General features: G+C 45.1%; 4 protein-coding genes across 7 annotated transcripts; 2 read left to right on the top strand and 2 right to left on the bottom strand.

The window, feature by feature from the left end:
- rdm1 (RAD52 motif containing 1) lies at nt 1-3,514 on the bottom strand. Its single transcript, XM_004556545.4, has 7 exons — nt 3,338-3,514; nt 1,433-1,612; nt 1,227-1,355; nt 997-1,156; nt 785-883; nt 564-640; nt 1-459 (listed from the first exon to the last, which is right to left on the bottom strand). The coding sequence occupies exons 1-7, from the start codon at nt 3,434-3,436 to the stop codon at nt 379-381; spliced, it is 825 nt and encodes a 274-aa protein (XP_004556602.2). The 5' UTR covers nt 3,437-3,514; the 3' UTR covers nt 1-378.
- A 3,388-nt stretch (nt 3,515-6,902) lies between these two features.
- LOC112434791 (uncharacterized) lies at nt 6,903-7,826 on the top strand. The gene is made up of 3 exons (XM_076883541.1): nt 6,903-7,025; nt 7,408-7,485; nt 7,564-7,826. The coding sequence occupies exons 1-3, from the start codon at nt 6,903-6,905 to the stop codon at nt 7,732-7,734; spliced, it is 372 nt and encodes a 123-aa protein (XP_076739656.1). The 3' UTR covers nt 7,735-7,826.
- An 856-nt stretch (nt 7,827-8,682) lies between these two features.
- LOC106675524 (DELTA-sagatoxin-Srs1a) lies at nt 8,683-15,663 on the bottom strand. Of its 4 annotated transcripts, none has more exons than XM_076883526.1 (4): nt 15,518-15,663; nt 15,104-15,177; nt 12,999-13,082; nt 8,683-9,550 (listed from the first exon to the last, which is right to left on the bottom strand). In XM_076883526.1, the coding sequence occupies exons 3-4, from the start codon at nt 13,073-13,075 to the stop codon at nt 9,133-9,135; spliced, it is 495 nt and encodes a 164-aa protein (XP_076739641.1). In that variant the 5' UTR covers nt 13,076-13,082; nt 15,104-15,177; nt 15,518-15,663; the 3' UTR covers nt 8,683-9,132. The 4 variants fall into 4 exon arrangements, with proteins under 4 accessions (XP_076739641.1, XP_076739639.1, XP_076739640.1 ...); XM_076883524.1 differs by having other exon boundaries at nt 15,469-15,594; XM_076883525.1 differs by having other exon boundaries at nt 15,104-15,207; nt 15,469-15,591.
- A 1,720-nt stretch (nt 15,664-17,383) lies between these two features.
- LOC143418427 (uncharacterized) lies at nt 17,384-21,051 on the top strand. The gene is made up of 3 exons (XM_076883523.1): nt 17,384-17,605; nt 19,498-19,649; nt 20,088-21,051. Exons 1-3 carry the CDS (start codon nt 17,470-17,472, stop codon nt 20,319-20,321), a joined length of 522 nt encoding a protein of 173 aa, XP_076739638.1. The 5' UTR covers nt 17,384-17,469; the 3' UTR covers nt 20,322-21,051.
- Nucleotides 21,052-27,516: the final 6,465 nt, after the last annotated feature.

Here is a 27,516-nt window from a genome sequence, read left to right as displayed (position 1 = left end):
CTGAGTCAGTGCTTTTATTTATTTCACAGATCTTTTATACTAATTATTAAAAAGAATCAAACTGACACAAGAAACGACAACAACAACAAGAAAATCCAGCCTGGCGATTCAAAATAAAACCTCAAACCAAAACATAAATAATGAGGGAACGCTAAACAGCTGTGTGGAAAATCATGATTCACTGCTGCAGAGAGGGCAACACGCACAGCTGATCGGTGCTGTTTCACAGCTGTGTGTGTGCCATGAGCTTCTGGATCTCAGGATCAGTTTTCCCGTCCTCGTACAGCCGGAGCGTCGCGTCGGGGAGCGCCGTTGTTTTGTTTCTACACCTGAAAGCTTTCCTCTCAGAAACACGTCACACCCACCCACAGTCCTGATCTACGACACAGTCAGAGCCCACTCTGCATCGTCAGCCTCCTCTTCATCAGCAGGACCCTCTGTCCAGGAAAACTCGTTCACCTGACACACACACACACACACACCCCCCCCGTGTGAGGGTTTAATTAAAGGCATTAACCCCCCATACCTACCCTCCCACACACACAGTCAACAGGTGAGATTACCTGCAGGACTCCTTCAGTGTCATCAGCTAAAAACTGATCAGGGGTCTGTTTCACCTCCACCATCACTTTCCCGTTACCTGCGCACTCGCGCACACGCGCACACACACACACACACACACACACACACACACACACACACACACACACACACACACACACAGGTGAGCAGAGTCAGTGCTGCAGGTACGGCAGTATTTAAAGTATTTAGAGTACTGCAGTACCTAGAAGTATGAGCAGCACGGAGCTGAAGGCCTGAACCAGAGCCTTCTCTCTGACCAACCTCTGCAGCCTGCAGCACCTCTGCAGGAACACATCTGGACCTGAAACACACGCGCACATACACACACACGCACACACACACACACGCACACACACCTTAGACCAGAATAACCAGGCAGCAATGTTCAAAGTGTCGGGCTCTCCCTGCCCTCACCTGTGCAGGTGAAGCAGTCCTCCAGCACCGCAGCTCCTCTGCTCGTCTGTCCGTGATGAGGGAAGCGGAGCTGCAGCACGCAGCCGAACTTCAGCCTCCTCTGCCCGGCCCCTCCCCCCTCCTCCTCCTCGCCTTCTTCTTCGTTGGTGAGCTTCTTCAGCTGAAGCAGACAGACAGTGAGTCACCTGCACTCTCACTCGCTCACCTGAATACATCGATGCAGTGCTTACTGTGATGATGTCAGAGGTCCAGCCGTTGAATCCCAGGACGTGATTGGCCAGTTCCAGACAGTGTGCATGGCTCAGAACTCTGCTGCTGCCAGACAGGAAGTGAGGCGTCTGCTTGGAGCTCAACTTCACCTAAAACCCACAAATATGGCCAGGTGAGCTCCAGGAAAACACACAAAGGTCATCAAAGATGAAGAAAATGTCGTCACCTTCAGCGGCAAGTCGTCAAGCAGCGGGCGTCCGTCTGTGATGCGCTGAGCTGCAGCGGCGTGAGCCGCAGAGAAGAACTTGATGAGGGCGTAAAAACCAGGAGGGTGGAGCGGAGCGTTAGGGCTCACCTTCAACAGGTACACAGGACCGAAGGACGAGAAGACAGCATGCAGCTGGGCCTGACACACACACACACACACACACACAATATCAGGCAGCTGCTCAGATTGAGCACAGGCTGCAGGATGGTGTGTAACCGTGGTTACGGGGGATGCTGTGATGACACAGTGAAAGTTCTCAGGTTTTATATCCATGCAGTATCAGCTACTGCAACACTGAAGCCTTTTAAACGAAGTATACTGCATGTGTACACAGTATTACTGCAGTAACCTTGATAATACGGTGTGTCAGTGCTGGTACTGATGGTAACTGACGCTCCATGTTCACAGAGGACTGGTGCCATCTAGTGGACATCTCAGGACACTGCATGGGACAGTTTGTACGAAATAAAGTGCAGTGACATCAACAGAGTGATTATTAAAGTGCTCTAAAAATAAAATAGTGCAATAGAAAACAGCGATCAAGTAAGGAGGAAGACATGTGACTGTGTAGACAGATGTAATTGGTTGGAGAGCAGCAGAGGGCGGGTCCTCAGCTGGTGTTCAGTGCTGACTCTGATGACTGTTTACATTGTTCTCATAAGAGGACAGGAGAGAGCCGAGGAGGTGAAGAGTGCAGCAGGCTGGTGAAGAAGACCCGGGCGTGAAGAAGAAGATGATCAGCAGCAGTGAAAAGCAGAGGCTCTGAGGCGGAGCAGGGAACGCTGTTAAACTCGCCTACGTACCGTCAGCATCCCGTCTCACAGACGAACGCTTCATCACACTCATCTGTTACTGTAGTCATGACTGTTAAAAAGTTGCTGTTATCAAGTAAAACCCAAACATATTTCAGGGCTGGGCTAAGCCCCCAGGGCTTCAGGATCCTAGCAGCGCCCCTGTCCTGCATCTGTGTTTAGGTGGACAGTCTTCATTGGCCTTCATCATCATCATCATCATGACAAACAGGCCGCTGTTTCCTTTTGATAGATTTAGTATCAGAAGTATTCAGCGAGTAGCCAGGGTATCGCTGTTATCTTGATTCACTAATCCCAACATGGAGCTCACGTTATCACCTCGCTGTTAGCTCACAGTTTAACCAGCACGATCACGTCAAAGGGGCGGGGCAGTCTATAAAGGGGCCTTTGGTGGGTCATGTGACTTCCACAGAACTTGATTCTGAGAGTGCCACAAACCTCAGAGGTGCTATCAGACGGTGACTAGAAATCTGACAGGAAATGTTCTGAAGCAGCAGAAACTGGTTTCTGGCTTCACAGCTGCACAGTAAGGCTGTATCCATGGAAACGTGAAACTTCCTGTCCCACAGCCTGATGAAGGAGACGTGGGAATCAGAGCAGAGTGGATGGACGTGATTGGTCGAGCAGGCATGTGCTCTGCGCTCTCCGTCACTCTGACCACCACCTGTTTGACTCTGTTTCAGGATCTGAGGTTAAATATGAACACATCAATCTGATCTGGGGTCAGCATGTCCAGATATACATGCTTACAACACAACGATAATAATCCACCTGACTGTGATTACTGATGCTCAGCAGGAAAACAGAGATGTGACACACTGTTCGCACACAGCGCTCTGAGGGATGTTCAGGAATGGAGATCTGATTGGTCGGTGGGCAGTGACATCACTGAAATGCTGTGATGTGACCTGAATTCAGCACGCGCTACCTACTAACGACTCCTGCCTCACTCACCTGCAGCTCTTATGTCACATCCACTCATTTTACACCAGCAGCTCAAGACAGACCGTCACCATTTAATACAAACTGACGTCACCGTGTGTGCACTCACGTGGATGTGTGCCTCGCCGTGGGTCGGCGGGATGTCCCACACCAGCACCGTCTTATTGCTCTCCACGGGAACCCGGAAGTCCACGACCTCCGCCTCCATCCCGGCCGCACGTGTGCCGCTCCCCTGGACTGATAACGCGCTCAGCGGGGTCGCGAGAGGAGCGCGCTTCCGCTGAGAGGCGGAGCCTGCCACGGCAACCAATCAGGGGACAGAGCGACAATGTTCGACGAATCAGAGCGTTCTCCTACAAAACCAATCACTGAAGTCCACCCGCTGCCGGGCCTGACTCCTCTGAGGAATCTGGGGAAAGTTCTGGAAATCAGTTTGGCGTCATTTTAATGTTGTTCGTCACGAGTCTCACGGCTGTTATTTAACAATCCTGTCTCTGCTTTTCTATTTACGTCTGCTGTGTTGTCATAGTGATTATCGTGGAGAGATTGTTCAATGAAGCTTTTTTTGTCTGCTGAGACCGGAAGTAAGGAGTATCGGGATGAGCGCACGTGTCTGTCGCCACTCTGCTGTGTTAATAAAGTTTTATTTCCGAGTTTCTTTCTTGCCTCATCAGTGAGCTCACCTGGTGTGACGTCACTGAGAGTTTCCTGCACACCCGAAAGCGAAAACGACGATGACGTCAGCTGGGTGTTAGCAGAAAACAAAACTGCAAACCAAAATAAAAGCATGATGGTTTTCAGGTAAGGTTTGAATAAAGACTGCATGAAAAAACTCAAAAAGGAAAGCAGAAGGTTCACAACAGTAAGTGCAGAAACTTCGATTATAAAATACACAGACATCTACAAATCTTTATTTGGAAGTCCGAGCCGCAGCCTGTCTGCATCAACGGCGAGTGCGTGGAAAGGGTCTCCAGATTCAAGTTTCTGGGTGTGCACATAGACACAGACCTCCAATGGAGCTCTAACACCTCTGCGGTCTTAAAGAAGGCCCAACAGCGTCTCCACTTTCTGAGAATCCTCAGAAAAATGGACCTGAAGAAGGAGCTGCTGACCGTCTTCTACCGCTGCTCCATTGAAAGTGTGCTGACATATTGCATCAGTGTGTGGTTCTCCAGCTGCACCACAGCACACAGAAAGGCACTCCAGAGGGTCATTAATACGGCCCAAAAAATCATTGGACATCCTCTTCCCTCCCTGAAGGACCTGTACAGCACTCGCTGTCTCAAGAGGGCACGCAGCATCCTCCGGGACTGCACACACCCAGTCACCGGGTGTTTAAGCTGCTGCCGTCTGGCAGGAGGTTCAGGCTGCTGAGGTCCCGAACAAACAGACTCAAGGACAGCTGTTACAACAGGGCAACAGCCCTGATCAATGCAAATAGCTGACCTGACTGGATACCTCCCTGGACTTTTTTAGGGGGGAGGTAACAATGTTTAATACAATAACAATAATAATATTTATGTTTATAACAAGGTGCAATAATAATTAATGTGTAATAATAACAGTGTGCAATACACATACACTTCTTCTTCTTTTTTTATTACTAAGTTAATATACTGTGTTGTGTTGTTTGTGTTGCGTTGTGATGTGTCATATCGTGTTGTGTTATATGTAGTGCCGACGTAGGACAGTTTTCCAGTCTCATTGTACTACTGTACTATGTATGACTGTGCAATGACAATAAAGAGTAAAGAGTTAAAGAGTTTATTTATAGGAAACAGTGAACCGCACACACAAACAGCTTTTATTGTGAAATGCTGCTGCTTCCTGTCAGTGTGGAAAATGAAAGCGAGCGAATTCCACCCAAATGCTGTCATTCCTCTACCAATACACAGCTGATCGATCAATCAGTGATCGATCAGCCTGAGATCAATGAACTGATCACGTTAATAAGACAGAACACACACATCTGACCAATCACAGCTCACGAAGATGGACACTTCAAGACTTTCCAGGGTGCTTAAGAATATCCCAGGACTGTGAGGGTGAGGGTCCTCTAGAGGATTTCCAGGGTCCTTGAATATAAGAGCCTAAACACGCAGATTAAACACAAACTTGTATCCATGAATATAAAACCTCTGATTTAGAAACGAATAAATAAATAAACGTTACAAATAATTGATGCATTCAGTCCCCTCGGGACATTTGTAAATTACAGAGTGGGGACTTTTACCTGCAGACAGGTGTTAAAACCCGGCTCAGGTTCAGATCAAAGCAGTTGAAGTGTGTGTGACAACATTTATCCTGATTAAAGAGACGAGACTCTGAAAGCCCGCCCTTTCATATGGGCTCAAATTGTGGTCATAAATATTTTGTACTTGTAAATCGAATTTGTGTGTGTAAAAAGATTTGTGTGGGGATTTAGTCAAAAAATACGTGTGAAACTCTGCACTCAAGTTTCAAGTTACAAGTACGAATATTGACCCTGTTTTTCTTCATTTCATCTCATTGGCCAATGTCATGTCAATCACAAATTTAACTATCCAATCAAAGAACAGGTGGGTTTGGCTATTGGAGGTGTGCTTTATGGAGCTTCAGGTCCTAGAAGAGAATAAATGCCCTTATACATGCCAGCCCAGCGTCTTCCTTCATCACGAAGGAAAACAGTCTGTGGTCGTCTGAGTTTGGTGATTTATGTGTCACAGGTTTACATGCTTAATACAGGGACCTCCAAAGCCTTTTCAACAGCGCTGCGGACCTAGGGCGGGGGGCGGGGCAGTATTGTGGAAATGACAGTCTTTACTAGTGGGGATACTTACAAAGATTTCTTCATTATGAATTAGCATACATGTTTTTATTGAACATTTGAAGAACCAGCAAAAAAAAACAGAAACTCTTGTAGAGGACATAAAGTCAGAGATAGAAACGACAAGGAGCAGGTGCATCTAGTACAGGTAGAGCTGCTGCAAAAACCCACAGAGCCCAGCAGCCAGCAGCAAATTCTGGATCCTTGGCTTTTAGTTAGCAGTTAGCATTAGCAGCACATCCTGCGTCCGATGTGAAAGGACCTTTATGCTGCGCACTGTGACTCACAGCAATGGTCCCAGGTCAGCCCTGACTTTGTGTTAAATTAATCCTAAAGTAATAATGGTGTTTCTAACCACTGATATACCACAACTTTATCCTTTCAACAGCTACTGAAAGTTAGGGGACCTAGCTGCTATTTATATTTATATAGAGGTCCTCCAGCTTCAAACTGTATTACCCTTCAAGGACCTGCAGTTCAAAAAAGCGCCCCTCCGACAGCCAAACCCATCTGTTCTCTGATTGGATAGTTAAATTTGTGATTGACATGACATTGGCCAACCCGATGAAAGGAAGAAAAACAGGGTCAAAATTTATACTTGTTACTTGAAACTTGAGTGCAGAGTTTCACACGTATTTTTTGGCTAAGTCCACACACAAATTCTTTTTACACATACAAAACTGATTTACAAGTACAAACTATTTATGACCACATTATGAGCCCATACTTTCACAGCTTCTGTCTGAAAACTGAAACACGGAATTTTTGTTATGTTTTCTGTTTCCTGTTTGTAAAATAAAAGCCTGATCTCTGCTGGCAGCATGGACACGCACTCTCAGCACCGCACAGCATCTTCATCATCTTCATCATGGTCACCTGGACCGGTCTGCTCTTCATTCTCTGTGGCACCCTGACCTCTGCCCTCTGCTGTGATTGGCTCACACACTACAAAGCACCGATGGAAGAAGCCCGGGGCTTCCTCACTCGCATGGTGAGTACAGGTCCTTAAATTGGTCTTTAAAACATTCCAGGACATTAAAAACACTGCTTGGTTTTTTCAAACATGTTTCCAGGACTTTAATGATATTCCAGGACTGCATAAACATATTGTGTGAATACATAAAGAGATTCTGTATAAGAGGATTTTCAGGGTTTTTGAACTTAAGTTAGAGACTCTCAGCGCGTGTGTGAGTGGACACGCCCACTTCACTGCTTTCAGCCTACTCACAGGAGCAAACATGCACCCACACCCACTCTCCTTCACCTCCTCCCAGAGCCTCCTCTTCATCAGTGCTTCACCTCCTTTCACCTCCTCCCACACCAACACTTCACCTCCTTTCCGAGCCTCAGTCTGAACTGTTCTTTGTCTCCAGGTTTCGACCAACAGTCCAGCCAACAGCAGACTGAGGAGCTACTACAGGACTCTGGCCAACAGTACTCTGTCTTGCTCTGTAAGTACAAGTACTGTAGTACTCGTTGTATTATTGTGTGTAGTGACAGTGGTAATAAGTGTAGTACTGTGTGTACAGGGCTGCAGTACTGCGTCATGGCAGCTGCTCAGGAAGGAAACCAAACTGCGCCTGGAACAGCTGGAGCTGCTCGTGGCCTCCATCAGAGTTCCTGCTGCTGCCAGCAGGAGGCGCTCTGCAGCAACGCAACAGCAACGCAACACTGACACAATATCTGAAGACTGTCTCTGATGTTCCCCTCTCTATTTATTTATTTATTTATTTATTCAGAGTATTTATGTATTTATATATTTATGTAAACAAAGATCTTTTTTAAATTAAATGCAGTGAAAACTGGAGGATCTGCTGTGTGGCGTTTACTGACCTTCAGAAAATCACATGATGCTGATGATGATAAATATGGGATCAGAGGGCAGCTCAAATTCAAATTCAAATTCAAATTCAAATTCAAATTTTATTTGTCACACACACACAACCATACACAGTATGACATGGGGGTGAAATGCTTGTAGCTGTACAATGCCCGACCATTAAATGACAGAAGAAAAGTTCTACAATATTTACAATTTACTACAAAAATTTACAAATTAACTTAATTAACTCTCAGCTCCTGGACAAATCAATACACTGTCAATAGATATCAATAGCAAATAATATTCATCTATAATCCAGATAATCCTCTGCCCCTCCCTGATCCAGGGCCAGGGTGGGGCAGATCTGGTCCCTCAACAGAGGACGTGCTCCATCTTCAGGGATCACGCTCCATAGCCCTCCACGAGGTGTATGGCAGTGCTGTTAGCAGAGCAGCTCTGTATCCTCTCACAGAGAGGATGGGATCCTTCCCAGACGCCTTAACGCCCACTCACACCCTGTCATGTGACTTACCTCAGTAAGTCACATGACAGGATGGGACTAGGTTTCACAACATTGGCTGATAGTGACACCTGTTTTCACACCTTGGCTCATGTGATTAGGCGGAGGATCAACAGTGGGTCAGCGACCCCTTTAGAAAAACTCTCACAGGGCTTAAAACCTTGGACTCTGCACTAGTTGCTCTGAAAACTGAAGAAGCTTCTCGGACCAAACGTCTTCAAGAAACTTAAAGAAGTCCCGACGCTTTTCTTCCCAAGCTCCTTAGACTGCTTTGTGATTGGTTATCGTAAGAAAACAGCTCAGACATTTAGGACTCACTCAGCCTTTATTATCTCATCCACATGTTCACAGCTGCACAGCTCTGTGGTTTCATCTCACTGGACCACAGTAATGCAGTCGCCATGACGATTTCTGAGTGACATCATCACAAGTAAAAGTTAAGTTTGTGTCAAACATAAAGAGAAGGAAAAAAAGTTTAACATCGGGTTCAGACAACATCACAGACACACTGCTGACCAATCACAGCTCACCATTTTTTGGATGTCATCAGGAAGGAGGGGCAGGGAAAGAAATCCAAATTTCAAATAAATGTTGAGATTTAATCTGTGTTTGTGGATATAAAATGAGGAGAGAATCGAACTGACTGATGACTGATTAATTGATTGATCAATCAGCTGCAGGTCTCCTGCAGTGTGAACCCAGTGTTACTGGGTTAAGTGGGATTAATGGTGCACACTGCAGGTGCGGCTGTGGGCCTCAGTTATTGCAGATGGCGACCTTGAGGATGGGCTGGTAGGTGTCGGACATGGTGGCCCTGACAGTGATGTAGGCCCCCCTGTAGGCCAGACTCGGCCCCTTGGCTTTGCCCCTGACAAACTTTTGCTCCGACTTGTTGTACATCTCGTCGTAAAGGTGCTGGTCGCAGGCTTTGTCCATGTCGAAGACTCCCACCGCGTACCAGTTGGAGTAGAAGTTGAAGTCGTACGGCACCGAGAACATCACTGCGACCCTGCCGTTGAACTGCAGGGTGGACACGTGCTGGAGGTCGTAGGTGAAGACGGTCACAGAGCCACACGCCGTGTGAGGCTTCTTGATGAAGAGGGCGTTGCCGTTCTCGTAGGGGCTGAGCGTGGGAGGCAGGGGCGAGCTGCAGGAGCCGCTCACAATGTGCATGCTGGAGAAACAGGAAGACATCACTGCCGTTACACACACCTCACACCTGCAACACACCTGAACAACCGGCAGAGACCTGCACCCACAAGCACCGTCACGCTCAGAGACCATCCATCAGTGGCCAACTTAACCTTATCAGGGTTGCGGAGGGGCGGGAGCCTATCTGAGCTATCATAGGGCAAGAGGTGGGGCACACCTGGACAGGTCGCCAGTCTGCCACAGCTCTAACACACTCACATTCACACCTGTGGATGATTTAGAGTTACCAGTTCACCTAACCCCACTGACTGCAGGTGTCTGGACTGTGGGAGGGAGCCAGAGTACCTGGAGAGAACCCACACAGACCCGGGTACAGAAAGACTCTGGTCCGATGGTGGAGTTGAACCGAGGCAACAATGTCTTCATGTTGTGTACACACCTGAGGGGAGGATTGATTCTAAGGGCCAAACGCTGCAAAGACTCAAATCTAAAAGGCTCAAACAGAGCAGGAGGACTTTTCAGGCCGAGGTCTGAATCCTGTACACAACATCAAACATGGTGACGGATTAATTAAAGAAACTTTATCAGGAGTTTACTGTTAACGAGCTTGAGTGGAGATCTGTCGCATGAACAACAGCATCCAGCTTCATCAGCTGGTTTGCAGTGTGGAGGACCAGGCGGTCATCCACTTTAGATTGGAGATGGGTTTAAGACAGAAGGAAGTTAGGAAGGAAGTTAGGAAGTAAGGCAGGCTGTACAGGCTGCAGTGATCCGTCCGTTGTGGTGAGGACAGAGCTGAGCAAGAAGCCTGTGATTTGTGGCTTGTTCTGCGTTCCTGTCCTCGCTGATGATCATGACCTGGAGGTAGTGATCGAACGGAGCCTCAAAGAGTCTCCTCCACAGACTAGGGCATGCTGGACAGATTGCATCCCTCTGCTGGTTTGGGAAAGAGTATGGAACTGTTTTCTATATTTTAATTAGCCATTCTCAGACATTATTTAACGTATCTGACCCAAAATGGGAAATGGGTGGTGGAGCGGTGGGGAGAAGGGGTGGTGCAGGAAAAGCTAAAAGCCAAAACAAAAGGAAAAAAAATCAATTCAGAAAACAGAAGCGTTTCTGGGAACACAATAACTTAACGGACCAGATGCGGAAGTGTGTTGGTGAATACTAGCTGTGTCCCAAAACGTCGGCTGCATCCTTTGGAGGACCCGGCCTTCGCGGTCTACGTGGGCCGGGTCCTTCAAAGACCGAGAAGGCCGGAAGTGCGAGGCTGTGAAATGTGATGGTCGAGCCTTCAGATCTGCGTCACCGCTGTCTCGGTGGAGTTTAATAAACTCGGCCGTCTGCTCCTTGCTATCTAAAATATATCAGGACACTGGAGGAAACTCTCGACCGTCTCACACTTCTGTTTAATCAGTTTTCTGTTTAACGTTTATTCAGCTGTGTGAGAATCCCGGAGGAACCCACCCGATGGATTATTAAAGTTTATTTAATCTAATAATCTAATAACTTTGATTTCAGCCAAACCGATTTACTCCGGAACAAATAAAACACAGAAAAAAGGCAAACAATTACATTTTTAAGTTATCCGAGTGACTTATATCATGTTTAACCTGAGTAGCGAAAGAGCGGGGGTCTGAAAACGATGAAGCCGGGAGTCCGCTGCTCTCGCCGGCTGGAGTGACCATTGAACCCCCCGGCTTGCTATCGAGCGGGTGGGTAACAGACGTCTCCGAAAACGTCGGCACACTTTTGCAAATATGCGATGTCTTGATAAACCGAGCAGATATTTGTAATTTACACAGCTGCTTTCTCGCCTTAAAATATGTTAAAAGTTTATTTTGTGACCCAGAAAGATTAATAAGAGTAATTTTAAAACTTAGCAGCGGCCGCCATTGTTGGCAGCTGAAATTTGGCTGGCCCTGCGCTATGAATTCTGGGATATGGTGGGCCACAAAGGACACACCCGACCCATCCTTCAAATTCGGGGAAAAGGAGGACGCATTTGAAGGAGTCGACGAACTGGGACAGCCTTCGTCGCCTGGCTGTGACGTAATTGGCCTTCAAATGCGGCCTCCGGAGGATGCAGCCGACGTTTTGGGACACAGCTAATTTAAAAACAAATTGGGGGAAGACAAGCAAGTGCTGGGCTTTGTTCTCATGTATCTATTGTGACATATTTATTCTCACTTATTTAAGTAGCAATGCAAATTTTGAAGAACGTGGAAAAAGTTACTTTTGGTCAAATGTCGGCAAAGTGACGTGACATTAGCAATGTCAGTACTTAATGCGGCTCAGGTTCCACTTACTTTTAAGGCCTTTACTTTAGAAGACTGACTTTAACCCTGCAGACAGATCACGATTTTATGGATAATACATCCACAAACAGAACCAGCAAACAGGACAGGAGGACCATGCCACTGTGTGCCACTTTTACAGTCAAACATCTGGATGGAGTAACGTTCATTCAGTTATTTTGCCGCTGAAGCTGGTTGTGTTGGTGGTGTCGAGTCAAACCGACGTTTGTTTTAAGGAGAAACAAGCAGACAGTTCACTCGTTAAGTTAAAAGGATGGTGGTTCATTCTCAGGAGCCAGACATTTGGGCAGTGCACCAACTTAACCATGTCGTGGGTGAATTTAGCGCTCATCTTATATAGTACCACAGATAACTATACAAGAGCCATAAAGTAAGCTTTCAGACAAATGTAGCTGTGCCAGTACATGAAAAGAACCATATTTGTGTCTTTCATAGACAATGCATCCTTATATATGGTGTAGGAGATATTTTTCTTTGAGATGAAGAAGTTATAAAGTGATACGAAATAGAAATAATGGCACCTTGGTTGGATTGGTTTGGTCTAAAGGAAGTCTGAGGTTTGGTGAAGCAGGAAGGAACGTAGCTCAACAGAAAGATGGCAGCTTCCTGTCAGAGATCTGATCTGACTCGTGTCACATCCTGTTTGACTCTGGTCTCACTCTCAATTTACACAGTTTGATTTATACAGCGCAAATCACAACAACAGTCGCCTCAAGGTGCTTTATATTGTACAGTAGATGCAGAGAAAAACCCAACAATCATATGACCCCCTATGAGCAGCACTTTGGTGACAGTGGAAAGGAAAAACTCCCTTTTAACAGGAAGTTTTCCTTCCTACTGTCCTTCCTTGACCCCTCATGTCCCAGCATGAGTCTGAAAGGCTCGTTCGTGGGGTCGAGGGATCTCGTCAAACTTCACAATGCTTTAAAATCCTTGCAGCACACTCACGTGTGATTGATTAACTGTAATTTAATCAATCAACAACTGTGCTTTTACTTTTTCTGCTTTTGTGAACGTTCATGAATGAAAACAACAATAATTACATATATCTGGATTTAACCTCACAGAAACATCCAAGTGATTTTTCAATAACTGTCATGCAGCTGACGCGGGGACAGCTCTCTGTGGACGTGGAGTTGCAGGACTCACCGTGGGTTGCACAGGGTGAACGTCGTGGTCTTGTTCTGGATCTCGATGCTGCACTGACGGTGAGTTGGGAGACCCATGATGAACCTGTGCAGGGGAGCAGAAAACAGAGTCAGAGGAAGTCCTTTCAGTTTACTCCCTGTCCTGGATCCTGGACTCTGGGTTGTTGGTGAGCTAGCATCATCATGCAGGGGACGGTTCCAGAGACGCAGTCCAGCCCTGTCCTCAGCTTCAGATTGGCTCAGTCAGCATCACGTGATCGGGTCACGCCTGAGCTGTTATTATGTTTCTCACTTTGTTATTTCCTGTTCGCTACCACACACACACTTCCTGAGCTCTCAGCTGCTGCTCACATGATGGAAATATTTAAATGTTTATTACACCCGCAGGTCCTCTCAGCCTCATCGCCGCCTCCTCTTTTTCCTGCCTTACTGAGGGGAGGACGGGCAGGTAACGTGAGCCTGTGTCTAGCTAACCATGAAGACGAGTGATCGTGTGACTACAAGAAAAGCTGATATCTGGGAGTCACAGAGGTGCCATGAGCCTGAGGCGTCACAATGAAATCAGCATCAGAGCCCTCAAGCCAAGAAGAGCGCAGGACACCAATGACTCACATGTGACCTGACAGTAAATCCATTACATGGTTACTTCGGTGACCACAGCCTGGGCTGAGGGCTGTCCATTGTGTGTACAGGTGCGTCTGCAGAGCAGGAGTCCCGGGATAACAACAGAGACTCGGGACTTTAAAAGCACCAAAGTAAGGATGGCGTCCACGTTCCTGCAGGAGCGACGGGCAGCTCCACACACACTGACGAAGGAATTTAACCCGATGCAAACAACTTTGCAGCCTGAACGTTACACACACACGTCAAACACGTCTCAGTGATATCAGGTCATTTTCAGCAACAGACGACTTTCCCGTAACTTTGATGTTTATTGACCCGGGTGAAAACAGCGACATTAAAAATCAGTTTTGAAGAGACTGAGAGGGCAAACACAACAACAGCTCTGCAAACTCATTATAATGCATGTTCAATAACACGCACTCATAGAGACGTTATTTCATCTCCTTCATCAGTCAGAACGAACACAGAAACACCGACGGTGACCGTGTTCTCCACGTCCACGCAGTGCACTCCACACACACACACACACACACACACACACACACACACACACACACACACACACACTCTCTCTCTCTCTCTCTGTCCTCTTACCTGCTGCCTTCGAGTGCCTCACACAAATCCTCTTCTGTCTGTTTTGCTCCTGTATGACACGACCACCCCTCCCTGTCACTTCCTGTTCCACTTCCTCTTTCACTGTGATGTTTTCACTGACTGACCGCCGTCTCTCAGCCTGGCAGCAGGTTTGAAACCGCTCTGACACGAGCTGGCGGACGGTCAGAGCCACTGTGGGTCATAGGAGGCGTGTTCTTGGTCCGAGTCAATGGTGCCCCCGACGCCATCATAGTCACCTGACTTTCCACCAGCACAACCACTTTAATACTGAAGCTCTGATGAGTCTCAGTCAGAAGACAACATCTGTATGCAGCTGTTTGACAAGCAGAAACCAGCACTGGTAATCTGATGTTTGACCATTCACTACAGGAGACTTCACAAAGTGCATTCTGGGTAAATTGTGAGTCTGATTTCTTCACTTATGACTTTAAAGCCATTTCACTGGAAATCTGAAGGTGTTCAACATGATGACATGACTGAGGCATTGTGTAACAGTGTGCTGGTGGGAGGAGCCGCCGCCCAGAGCCTGATCACAGCTGGAAACAATCAGTCCTCACAGAGCTGTTTGTTTTTGACATTTCATTAGTGCTTTTCTAACCTGAATACAGGAGTTTGTATCGCTCTGCATCACAGTTTGTTTATCCTAAAAAGAGGTTTAAAACCCAAGTGTCAGAAATGACCGTGTTATTGCTACAGCCAAACACACATCCACGGATCTGCTTCACCGAACCCCCGATAGCAGCCAGGACTACACCACCATACACTTTCATGCACTGTCATACACTTTAACCTCAATGTTTCCAGTCAAATCAAAACCAGTTTGGACTCTGATCAATGCTGAAGCGTTGAAGGAGAAGCTTCACTTACTGGTTGCTGCTGCAGGTCTTTGCTGAAGTCTCTGAGCTGCTGCTGCTGCTGCTCTAATGGTCAGGCGTGGCTTCCTGAGGAAATCAGAGCCGACAGAGAAACGTCTCCAATGGAGAGAAAATAGAAAAAATGACATTCACTGATCTAATCTGAAGAGTGTAACCTGAAAACCTCAAACGTGCCAAAGTGAAACTCTAAAACTAACACTAAAGACGCTTCTGAACAAACAACCAGACTCAAAGAAACTCTGACACGTTTCCTGAACACAATCGAAAACTAGAGGATTGTTCTGGCTTATTCAGCATGATGATGAGATTAACTCAGGACAGATTGAACCTGCGAGCTCGCGTGTGGTGAAAACTCACTCAGATCAGAAATGTAAGCTCGGGGTAAAGCTTTCTTTAGCACACAGACCTGAGCCCGAGCTGCACTCCTCGCCTGCGTCCTATACACGGCACATGTACCCAGATATCTGACCCCTCCCACCACCTCGAGTTAGACTCCTTCAGTCTGCAGGGTTTTTTAATGTGCTGGAATTCTCTACACATGTTGTTTTCGTGACTTTCCAGCTTCCTCCCATCAGCGCTGCCAGTATCCAACACACACACACACACACACACACACACACACACACACACACACACACACACTCTGTGAGTGTGTATTCATGTGTTTGTGGGGACCAAGGCACCTTTGAGACTCAAAATGTGGTTTTAGTGTTAAAGTTACAATCGGTTATTGGTGTAGGTGCAGGGTAAAGGTCAGGGAAAGCATTATGTCAACAACATGTCCTCACAAGATATGAATACAGACGACGAGTGTGTGTGTTTCTCCCAGTATCCTGTAGAGGTCTGATCTTCACATTCCCACTATGATGGTTGAGATAATAGAGGAAACATCTGTGCCTGAGCTACTGTGTGAGGTTGTTTTCCCAGAATTAGGGTCAGGGTGGAGCTTACATGAAGTCTGTGGGTGGGGTTTCTTTTTTACAGCTGAACTTGTGCAGACAGCATGGAGCTGCTGCTGAGTTTGCTCCAGAACTCATCTGTCTGATGAGGTCATCTCTCAGGTACTCCTGACTCTGTTTGTGGCTTAAAGAAGATTTGATGAGCAGCAGATTGTAAAACAGAGATTCACTGTTTTTTAAAGGGCTGTAAAATGCTTTCTATTCTATTCTATTCTATTCTTTTTTTTTGCAACAATGTTTATTGAGTTTTTAGAACACACAAAATACAAGTCAAATACATCATATAGAGAAATATGAAAAAATATTCATCAAGGAAAAAGCAAAAAAAAAACCAAAAAAAACCCGGATGGACTATAATGTGAACAGAATTGGTCCTAGCACTGTAGCACTGAACCCTGTGGAACTCCATAATTAACCTCAGTGTGTGAAGAGGACTCTCCATTTACATGCACAAACTGGAGTCTATTAGATAGATATGATACAAACCACTGCAGCACAGTACCTGTAATACCTACAGCATGTTCTAATCGCTCTAATAGGATATTATGGTCGACAGTATCGAACGCTGCACTGAGGTCTAGCAGGACAAGCACAGAGATGAGTCCACTGTCAGAGGCCATAAGAAGATCATTTGTAACCTTCACTAAAGCTGTTTCTGTGCTGTGATGAGCTCTGAAACCTGACTACAGACCACTAAATGCTCCAGCGTCTCCCTTTCTGAACAAAAAGGACAACCCTCCCTAGTGCTTGGGTCCAGGTGGGCTCTGTGTCTGTTCGTGGCTATTGCTCCATGTATAATCCTCCACTGGAGGTCAGCCATCCGTTTTTCTTTTTTTTTCTTTTTTTTTTTTTTGTGTCCCGTTTGGATCTTTAGCATCAGAATTGTTGTCTTAAGGCCAAGAAAGATGCCAAGCGGATTTATTTTACCAAGTGGATCATCATGGCCTTGCCATATTGGTCCATTTGATTGACCTTTATTATAATTATGAATTTATTTTATTTTCAGTTGCTACAAACGGGACAGACATGACTGGGGGATAGGACAGGGAGAAAGAATGAAAGAAAGAGAGGGAGAGAAAGAAAACCAAAGGGGAGAAGAGACGGTGAGAAGGGGGGGAAGAAAGAAAAAAACAAACAAACAAAAAACAAAACACCTGGGTCACCTGTATGGAGAAAAAAAACAGAAGAGAAAGCAAACAACAAAGAGCAACATAATAAAAAAAAAAACAGCACCATCACAATAAACTACACTGAAAAAAATGCAATAGGGTGGTTGTTGAATTTGCATAGAATTACTTCATATATCCAGCATGCCTAATTTAAATTTCACATCTAAACATATTTTTGTCTTTTAATTTTCACATATTCTTTAAGAATATTCATTCTTTTAGAACAAATCATGTTGAAAAGAAACAAGTTAGTCGTGTTTTATCCTCAAGCTCCGCCCCCTGGAAAGGAAAAATCAGCTGCACTGTCCGCCATTTTTGTCTCTCGCTTTGGAAAATCTACTACCATCTGGAGTTTTACACTTGAAGGTAAATAAGATTTTAAAGCTAACACACCAGTGAGAAAGAGTATAGACCCTTTATATATGTGGACTTTTACTGGGTGTTGTTATTTTACAGGTATGTGGGCTGTTTATCGAAAACCATGAAAGGCCAATGTTAGCTAGCTCCAGTTAGCTAATGGTAACCGAAATTATGCGATAAGCAAATTAGTAATTAACATATATAATGTGAGTTAATATTGTTTGTATATTCTTTCAGTTTAAATTAACAGACTATTACAAACTTGCATCGGTGTCTGTAGTAAGTGGTGGTACCTGCAGTGTCTTAACCATTAAACAAGCTAATGTAGGGCCGGGATATGACTAGTTTGTTGAAACATGTCTGCTGCCAATGTGACTGCTCACACACGGTAACATTATCAGCACATAGCCACAGCCGCTAAAAACATGCTGAAAGGTCAATCTAGCTTCTGTAGTCAGCAGCTGGAAGACTCAACACAGACCCAAGATTCAGTGTAACGGTTATCTAAATGTTGTGTGTCCTGTTTGTAAGCCCAGAAAAAGAAATAAAATAAAATGACGACCTTGAGCTTCAAGCTAATGCTAGTAGCATAAAGCAACTAATGTAATGATGAGGTTGTTAAATTAGTAAAAATACAGTAAATATATCCAACATGAATCATTTATATTTTTGGTCTAAACATAATTAAGTCTCACGCCTTTCACTTGTTTTAGAAGGATGTTCAGTCTTTTAAAACCAGTCATATCAAAATAACAGAAAATAGTTATGTTTTCTGTTGAAACTCCACCCCCAGGGTGTGTTCTACGAGGGAAAATTCACTGTGGCGGTCCGCCATTTTTTGTCTTCGCTTCGTTTACGTTTGGTGCTGAGCTTTACTTTGTCGAGGTAAACTGAAAACTACATGTTTGAGAGGAAACGAAGAGAACATCCATTAGATGGGGAAGTTTTTCTCATGAATTGCTGTTGAGCAACATAATGGAAAAAACAAGTCATTCCTTAAGTTAACTAACGATAATGCTAGCTTAAGCTGCGGGACAATATTATGTGCATTAGCTTTTTTTCAGTGTGTGCCCAGTCACATCCGCTTGTTTTTTCTCAGTGAATACAGACTAACAAACTTGTGTCCATTTAGTTAACAGTTAAATAAGCTAGTTTGCCATGGGGTGGGCTCTGTGTGTGTGTTCGGGAGAGGGGGTGGGGGTCTTCACTAAAGTCGGTTTATTTAGGGCATGACACCTATGCAGTACTCATTAGGAGAGGAAGTGCATGACGTGGGGCTTTATTTCATGTTCTGGGGCAGTGAATGTAATCTACTGATAACATGTTAAAGACACACAAAAACCCAACAAATTGTTTTAACTGATTTATAGAGAGACTGAGAGGAGGGCTTAAAGAGATAAAAAATAATGACAATATAAATATGTTAAATTTATTTTTTCTGTATCGATATATGGTGCTTATCGCTGCTGAAGGGCAGATTGGTGTTGCTTCAGAACAATTCTCTAGCGCTGTTATGTAGAGGTGTTACAGTTAAGGTTTTAATAACATTGTTTTATTTACTAGTGAAGATTTGCATCTGTAAGGTAAATTTTCTGGAAAAGTCAAATTAACTAATTTAACTAAGTATTAATGAAAGACCTTGATGTGTATATGACAATAATAGATGTAGTTTCTGGGTCATTTGGCAGAACTGCAAAATGGCCAGAAGGAGGCAACTGCTGTGGTTGCAAACAGGCTTTGGGTGGTATGGAAGTAAGGGCAACTATGGAACTGCTCAGCAACATGGGACCCATAGCTAATAAATAGTAATATGACAAAAAATAACAACTTTGTGTGGATGTAACCTTGTGAGATTTGAGATTTTGACAGCCTTTTTATGTGACAACTTCTCTTTTTAGATACAGAGTTTAAGCGCATTACCACCATGCCACTGCAGTCCATATTACTCTCGCAGATAGATGTGCTATCTGACAAACTAATAAAGGTGTTCAAAAGGCGAGGAGGACAAATGGGAAGAAGACTTCAGAACATTCTGGAGCCCACGGCCCAGGTAAGAAAAAAATAATTTGTGTATACACTTTAGGGAAAATAATAATTTTAACAAAATGCTGCTTGTCACTCTATGCCAGGAGTATGTTGAAAATCACCTGGGATTTTCACAATTTACCATGGGTGCGTTTTTTTTGTTTTGTTTTGTTTTTTTTCTTTTACCTGCATTAGAACTATGTGTGGAGTTCATAGTTGAACACCTCTCTATGCTCTGACAGTATTCTGCTTCTTTGCATGGAGATTTCACTTCAGAAATGCATTACCTTTTTAAGCATTCTGAGGACTCAAATCACATGCTGTAATGAATCCATTTTTTTTTCACCTAATGTGTTAATGTTAACATTTTTTGGAATAGTGACACAGATTAAAATAAGATTTGGTATAATGTTCTTTGACCAGTGTTCTGTTTAATTAAATTTTGGAATTCTGCATTTTCTAGGCCACAGATGAAGCCATTATCCAACGATCTAATAAGGAAACAACCATGGGAATTTACATCATAAAGTCAAGAGATGCCAATGGCAGCCCTGAGGACATCGGGATAGTCCTTGAAGGCCAGAGAGTCTGGCAGGATTTGGATAACTATACCCTAGCAGCTGCAATGCTGTTTGGACTAATGTACACTTTGAACCTCACCTACCCACTGGAAAAGTATACCTTCGAGGTATTATAGAAACTGGTTATGGAGCTCAAAAGGAACAGCCTTTCAAAGAAGGCCCAGGTTTTGTATGATTGAACAGTTTTCCAGTTATGATGTGGGAACAACATGTTTACCTCTTCGAATATGTACCATCCTTTCTTTTAAGCCAGCACTGGTAAAGTTGCAGTACATAGTGAAACTTATTTTTCTGGCACTTTTCAACTTGGGGCCTTTATTACTGCAGTTTTCACTTTTCAAGCCATGGCTCTTTTAAAAAAATTCAAACTTTGAATGTCCATTTTTCTCAATGGAAATGGTGCCTTGCACCAATTTCACCAGTTTGCAATTTTATTCCCAAGGTGCACCACTACAAACAGATTGCATTGTCTAGTATTAGTGATTGTGATGTTTAGTGATAGAAGCAAGCCAATACTAATCAGTTTAGGTCTCTTGGTTGTGTGCCTGTGGGTTATGATGTCATTTTAAGTCTCTTCTTTGTGTCATTTTAATAATTACACCCCTGTTGCCATATTACCTCATGGCTCTTACATTTAAAAAACAATTTTTTACATAAGCGCGATGTCATAAGGCCCCACAATGTTGAATTCAGGTTACAGCAGATAACTTTGAGGAATGTTGTGGAATGTTTTTCAAGAGATGCATTGTACAAATATGACTCATGTATATTTTGGAATCCTGAATTGAAAGTCCATTGTTACAACTGTGTAGTATTTTCAAAAATACAGGTCATTGTTCAAAAATGTTTTGCTTATTTCTTTGATTGAAGAGAAAGTGTACAGTACATACAGTAAGATCAGCCTTAATTTAGTTTTATTTATTGAACACTCAATTATATATTAGATTATATATTATATATTAGAAATTTGTTGTAAAATAAAATAAGCTTACCATAAAATAATCTTGTCACTATAACACATAGTAGTCCAATACAATTAACACAAAAAGTTCATGTCTGATAAACAAGTGGTTTCTATAAATATTTGACCGGAATGAAAAACATAACAACAACATAAAAAAGTCATGTTCGTGTTACCAGAAAAATGTGTGCAGGTATAACATAAAAAACTAAGGTTAACCAAACATAACTTAATTTCGTGCAACCGATTACAATAATTTTTTTTATGTTTATCCCACTGATTATTTTTTTCAGTGTAGCTAGCAGTAGATATCAGTAGATACTAAATAATAAACGATATTGTGCAGCACGCAAGATAGACAGCGCACAATGTGCTTTGAGGCAGCAGCCAAGAAAGCTGTAGTCCGCGTCTGTGAATACCCGTGTGTACACCTGTGTGCATACCTGTGTGGATCAGCATGCTTGTATTCCAAAGGTTTCTCCATGTAACGATCTGCTAGGGAGTGTGGGGAGCCACAGCCCCGTCCTCCAGGGCATGAAGCAGGTATGGAGGAGATCAAAACTCCAGACATCCAGAGGCCCCCAGAACACAAGAGACCAAGGAAGACCAACAGAGGGGCAGCCGCGCCACTGTCCCAGAAAGAGCTGAGGAGAGTCCCAGATGAGGGCTCACTCAGCAGCCGCGGAGCAGAAGCCGGGGGGGTTGCAGTGACGCGCCCGTGAGCTCCGCCGGCAGCCAGCCGTGCCTGAGTGACCGAGCCCCAGGCCGAGAGGCCGGGGGCACCCCACCTCCGAAGTGGCCCGAGCGAGCCCCAGGCTCCAGGCCCCGATAAGCGGCCGCCAAGGAGTGAGCCGGTGTGTACCCGGACGCCCATCCCCAGACACAAAGAACCACCAACGCACCGACACCTGAGGGAATCCGCCACCGGCAGGGGAAGTGGTGGTGGGTGGAGATAGGCCTCCAAACCTTGGAGGGCCTGAGATGTCCCCAGAGAGGTGGCGTCTGATACCCAACCTGACATATAGACACAGACATACAGGCACACACATATACAAACATCCATTCCCACCCTCATGCTCTCATATGCACTCACTCCACACTCAACCAACGTGGAGACAGACATAAAGAGACGCTGTACACACAATCACACTCCCCAAGCGTACTCTACGAACCGGGTCTAGGTACCCTTGCCCCTGGAGGGGGGAATTGCACCCAGACCCAAGTGGTGTTACCCTTTTCCCTGCGTTGGGGAGAAGCAGACCGCCCCGACTCTGCAGCAGCAGGGAGGCCCCACACCCCAGACCGCAGTCGGACGGCCAACTCCTCCTAGCCCCCCTGCTCCAGCAGGCCGCAGAGAATGGGGGTGAGAGAAGACTCCAAACCTCCCTCCACCCGCTCATTGTAGTGTTGATGCATGTGTGTTCTAAGGTGCAATTAAAACCCAGGAGGGCATGGAGCTACCTGCCAGAGAGCAGCAGGTAAGCGCATGGTCCCTCCTGCTAGCCCTCAATGTCTACGTGTATTTAACATTGAGAGGTGGGCAACGACGCCAGGGGTGAGGTGTACACCCTGATGGTAATTTGGACTCCGTGTATCGTGCCCACCCCCAAGATCCTATATGTATGTGTAATGAGTGTGAGTAATGTGAATGTCTAAGTTGTGGGATAAAATTGAGGCAGAGGCAGCCAGAAGGGGACGGGGGGTAGCCTCCTCTGCACCCTGGTGACATACCCCTACTCCAAGGCCCTGCATGTGTGGGTGGTTGTGGTGGAGCGGGGAGAGGGAGGCAGCTTTAGATGGGGAGGGAAGGAAGGGAGGGGCAGGTGACCCCTCCCTGGGGCCAGCTCCCCCGCTGACCCCAGTAGGCACTCCCATACTCCGCGACCCGCCAGGGAAAGGGGGCCCAGGCCCATCCAGACCGGGGCCCAGCGCAGCAGCGCCCCCCGGCCCCACAGAGCCCGGGACAGTCCACCCAACCCCACCACAGAGAAAACTGCACCCACCCCACCAACCACTCATCTTCCAGACTACATGAGACAATAAACACCCAGGCTGAGATCTTCCTCCACCTCTCCTGTATCTCCCCCTCCTGCAGAGAGTTCCTGAGGAGAGGAAAGCTCCTGCAACGTGTGACAATCTTCCCCACCAGTTGAAGAGCCCCCCAGGTGGCTCGACGCACCGGCGGCACCCTGCGCCAGGGATGGGCCCCATGCACCCACCCGCCCACAACCCCGGCAACACACCAACCAGGACCCAAGGCCCCGAGGCCCGGCCAGGGCCCCAGCCCAGAGACGGAGCGCCCCCAGAACCTCACGCCCATCCCGGACCCACCCAGGGGCAGACAGGCTACCAGGTCAGTAACCCACGTCCGTCAGCACAGACCCTCCCCTAGCCCCGCTACACGCAGCCACGAGGAAACAGTCACCCGAGAGCCAAAAGAGCCCCCAACCGGACATGACCGCTACCCCGGGTTGAGCCCCCCAAGGAAGATGCCTCCGGGGAACCCCCCGACGCCCTAAGCCTGTCCCTACCCCCACACCAATCACAGCAGGGAAGGCGGGACCAAACTATGACCCCCCCACCCCCACTAGGTGATGGAGCTGATCAAAGGAGCCCAGAGCAATTGATCTGATGTGGTGGCAGAGGCTGTATCAAGACTAATGTAATCTAATAGATAATTTCTATATTGGTTAGAATTAAGATTATTTTTATTTTTCCAGTTCATGAGGACTGTTTTCTTGGCTATGCATAGGGCAGTGAAAACCATATGGGCGATATTCTTTTCTGAAGTGACATTATCTAAGCTGCCCAACAAACACACTAAAGGAGAAGTTGGAATGTTACATTTCAGACACTTTGATAAGTCTTCACATATCTCGCGCCATAACTTCTGCACTGGTGGACAGAACCAAAGAGCGTGAATGCAATTGTCTGGTGTATTGCCTTGACAGTGTGAGCAGTTGTTGAAAGATGTAAAGCCCATCTTGAACATCCGATGACCTGTATAGTGCACTCTATGTAGTATTTTGCATTGTATTAATTGCAGACTGGGATTTTTAATCAATTTAAAGGTTTTTAAGCAAATCTGAGACCAGAAGTTTTGGTCTAAGCTGACTGATAGATCTGCTTCCCACTTTGCAATAGGAAGGGATATTGATTCATCTAATTTAGAAAGTGTTCTGTATATTTTAGATAATAATTTGAGGGATTTAAGAGTAAGGAAATGTGCCAGGCACAGCTGGCTGCCGGCGGAGCTCACGGGCGCGTCACTGCAACTCCCCCTGGCTTCTGCTCCGCGGCTGCTGAGTGAGCCCTCATCTGGGACTCTCCTCAGCTCTTTCTGGAACAGTGGCGCAGCTGCCCCTCTGTTGGTCTTCCTTGGTCTCTTGTGTTCTGGGGCCTCTGGATGTCTGGAGTTTTGATCTCCTCCATACCTGCTTCATACCCTGCAGGGCGGGGCTGTGGCTCCCCACACTCCCTAGCAGATCGTTACATGGAGAAACCTTTGGAATACAAGCATGCTGATCCACACAGGTATGCACACAGGTGTACACACGGGTATTCACAGACGCGGACTACAGCTTTCTTGGCTGCTGCCTCAAAGCACATTGTGCGCTGTCTATCTTGCGTGCTGCACAATATCGTTTATTATTTAGTATCTACTGATATCTACTGCTAGCTAGTTCATTGTGATGGTGCCGTTTTTTTTATTATGTTGCTCTTTGTTGTTTGCTTTCTCTTCTGTTTTTTTTCTCCATACAGGTGACCCAGGTGTTTTGTTTGTTTTTTGTTTGTTTGTTTTTCTTTCTTTCTTCCCCCCTTCTCACCGTCTCTTCTCCCCTTTGGTTTTCTTTCTCTCCCTCTCTTTCTTTCATTCTTTCTCCCTGTCTTATCCCCCAGTCATGTCTGTCCCGTTTGTAGCAACTGAAAATAAAATAAATTCATAATTATAATAAAGGTCAATCAAATGGACCAATATGGCAAGGCCATGATGATCCACTTGGTAAAATAAATCCGCTTGGCATCTTTCTTGGCCTTAAGACAACAATTCTGATGCTAAAGATCCAAACGGGACACAAAAAAAAAAAAAAAAAAAAAAAGGAAATGTGCCGCACTTGGTGGTGTTTGTAATTCAACTTGACTGAGGTTAAATTTCTTTTTTACTATGGATTTAATTTGTTGATATTCTAAAAACCTTGTCTTGTTGATCCCATATTGTGCAACTAGTCTGTCAAATGGAATAAATTCTGTTCCCTCTAATATATGTTCTAAGTATTTAATTCCTTTACAACTCCATTCTGGGAAATTAATCATATTATTGTTTTGTAATATGTCAGGGTTATTCCAGATAGGTGTACGTTTGCATGGGATTAATGAAGACTAATGAAGACTCCGTTATTTTTAGAAACTCCCACCATGCTGTCAGAGAGAAGCTGATGTTGATACTTTTAAAGCATTCATAAATGGTAGGTCTGAAATCTCTAGATCCTTGCATAGTGCCTGTTCAACATCTAGCCAGGGCTCATCTAAGAAGGTATGTTTTGACCATTCTGAGATGAACTGAAGCCTGTTGGCTAAGAAGTATTGGTGAAAATTAGGCAGATCTAATCCTCCTCTATCCTTGGTTCTTTGTAGCGTTTTTAAGCTGATACGCGGGGGTTTATCTTTCCAAAGGAATTTGGAAATATATGAATCCAGAGATCTGAACCAATCTTGTGATGGTTTGTTAGGGATCATCAAAAATAAGTGATAGATTTTGTATTGTTGATTGTCATTTATGCTTAGAAATATTTAACTACATATGCTTAGAAGTGTATAATCAATTGTAGATTGAAAGGATGTCTCATCCTATTAACTCTGTGTAGAGGGGGGTGCATACATTCCTCTACTCAGAGTGTCCTGGCATGGATCACACTCCCTAGGAGAGTTTATCTTCTCCTTATTGATTTATGGTATAGCAAACACACGTATATCTGTTTGAGTATAAGAGCCTTTTGTTCAGACGTCCTGGCACCAGCTTTGGGGAGTCTTCACAGGGTCACATCTTGACCTCACACACACACACACACACACACACACACACACACACACACACACAGGCAAAGGTACTCTTTGTGTGTATGTAGACGTCATATGTTAATGAATTTATGCATATTCATGTAACCTCAATAAAAGAGCAGTGGTACGGGAGAACGGACGAGAGCAACTGGGGTCAGGCGAGGGAACGGCGCCTCTTCGGTTTTCTCCCGTGCACGAGTAACATGAAGAACTTTGCCTACTTGTGTCTTGCTTTGCAGTGTAATTATATTGTCTTCAACGTTCCAGCGGATGGGTTCAAGCTACAAACCTATCAATAAGTAATTTATTTTTGGCAAGATCATCATTTTTATAGTGGCGACCCTTCCCATGAGTGATATGGGTAAAGATTTCCATCTAGTCAGATCGCCTTCTACTTTCTTTAGAAGTGGGATGTGGTTTAATTTAGTTAAGTCTGAAAGCTTAGGAGAAACATTAATACCTAAATATTTAATATTTCCGGATTGCAGTGGGGCAGAGGAAGAATTATGGAAGGAGCAGTTAATGGGGAGAACTGTAGATTTTGGCCAGTTAATTGAATAATCTGAAACTCTTGAAAACCAGTTTATTAAAGTAATTACCTCAGAGAGGTTGGTTTGTGTGTTTTGCAGAAAAAGCAACACATCATCCGCATTATTTTCGTTGTGCTGACTTTTTCGTACTGCATCCTAGCTAGCATGACGGAGTTTCTGCACAGCTGGGTGGGTGTTATGATGTTACTGATGTTGAACTTAGTAGAGTTGCCAACCATCCTGTAAAAAAACGGAATCCTCTGGTATTCAGAGTTAATATTACGCGTTTCGTATTGAGGTGAAAAGGAACAGTTTGTCCCGGACTTCAGCTAGGATGGAAAAAGACACAAAGCTGGATTTATTCTGTGTCTTTGCTGCACAGCTGCCTCTTCTTCTCTCATCCTCTCCCCTCCCTCTCCTGTTTCTACTTCAATCATTAAACTGAACAATGATCAGCTGATCGGCTTTTCTCTCGTTTGTTTATCGTCCACTTTGCGCCATAAAGAGGAAACCAGCGGATGTCTCGCTAAACAACAGCAGCACGTTTGATCAGCTGTTGTTAGAATTTATTTAATATTAATTTCTAGTATCAGCTGATGTTTGCTGGAGCCACAGCTGTAAACCTGCTGGTCATGATGTCGGTTTGGATATGTGGTGAGAGGGAAACATGAAGATGAAACCAGGAGATGTCCTTACTGAATCATCAGAGCTGTGATGGAGAAACAGGTTTACCTTTTAGGTGACATGGATGAGTTGAAGTTA

Source organism: Maylandia zebra, linkage group LG4 (genome assembly GCF_041146795.1).
Source record: "Maylandia zebra isolate NMK-2024a linkage group LG4, Mzebra_GT3a, whole genome shotgun sequence".
Lineage (NCBI taxonomy): Eukaryota > Metazoa > Chordata > Actinopteri > Cichliformes > Cichlidae > Maylandia > Maylandia zebra.
Note: the sequence above shows the minus strand (reverse complement) of the source record. Positions and strands in the feature narration are given on the sequence as shown.

Excerpts from the sequence above, each read along its gene's own strand:
- rdm1 (XM_004556545.4), bottom strand. The coding sequence starts at position 3,436 with ATGGAGGCGGAGGTCGTGGACTTCCGGGTTCCCGTGGAGAGCAATAAG. Across the intron at positions 1,356-1,432 it reads TTGACGACTTGCCGCTGAAG|GTGAAGTTGAGCTCCAAGCA; the intron begins GTGACGACATTT and ends TGTGGGTTTTAG. Across the intron at positions 641-784 it reads CGTGCTGCTCATACTTCTAG|GTAACGGGAAAGTGATGGTG; the intron begins GTACTGCAGTAC and ends GCGAGTGCGCAG.
- LOC112434791 (XM_076883541.1), top strand. The coding sequence starts at position 6,903 with ATGGTCACCTGGACCGGTCTGCTCTTCATTCTCTGTGGCACCCTGACC. Across the intron at positions 7,026-7,407 it reads GGGGCTTCCTCACTCGCATG|GTTTCGACCAACAGTCCAGC; the intron begins GTGAGTACAGGT and ends CTTTGTCTCCAG. Across the intron at positions 7,486-7,563 it reads ACAGTACTCTGTCTTGCTCT|GGCTGCAGTACTGCGTCATG; the intron begins GTAAGTACAAGT and ends CTGTGTGTACAG.
- LOC106675524 (XM_076883526.1), bottom strand. The coding sequence starts at position 13,075 with ATGGGTCTCCCAACTCACCGTCAGTGCAGCATCGAGATCCAGAACAAG. Across the intron at positions 9,551-12,998 it reads TTCACCCTGTGCAACCCACG|CATGCACATTGTGAGCGGCT; the intron begins GTGAGTCCTGCA and ends CTGTTTCTCCAG.
- LOC143418427 (XM_076883523.1), top strand. The coding sequence starts at position 17,470 with ATGTTGAAAAGAAACAAGTTAGTCGTGTTTTATCCTCAAGCTCCGCCC. Across the intron at positions 17,606-19,497 it reads CTGGAGTTTTACACTTGAAG|ATACAGAGTTTAAGCGCATT; the intron begins GTAAATAAGATT and ends TTCTCTTTTTAG. Across the intron at positions 19,650-20,087 it reads TTCTGGAGCCCACGGCCCAG|GCCACAGATGAAGCCATTAT; the intron begins GTAAGAAAAAAA and ends TGCATTTTCTAG.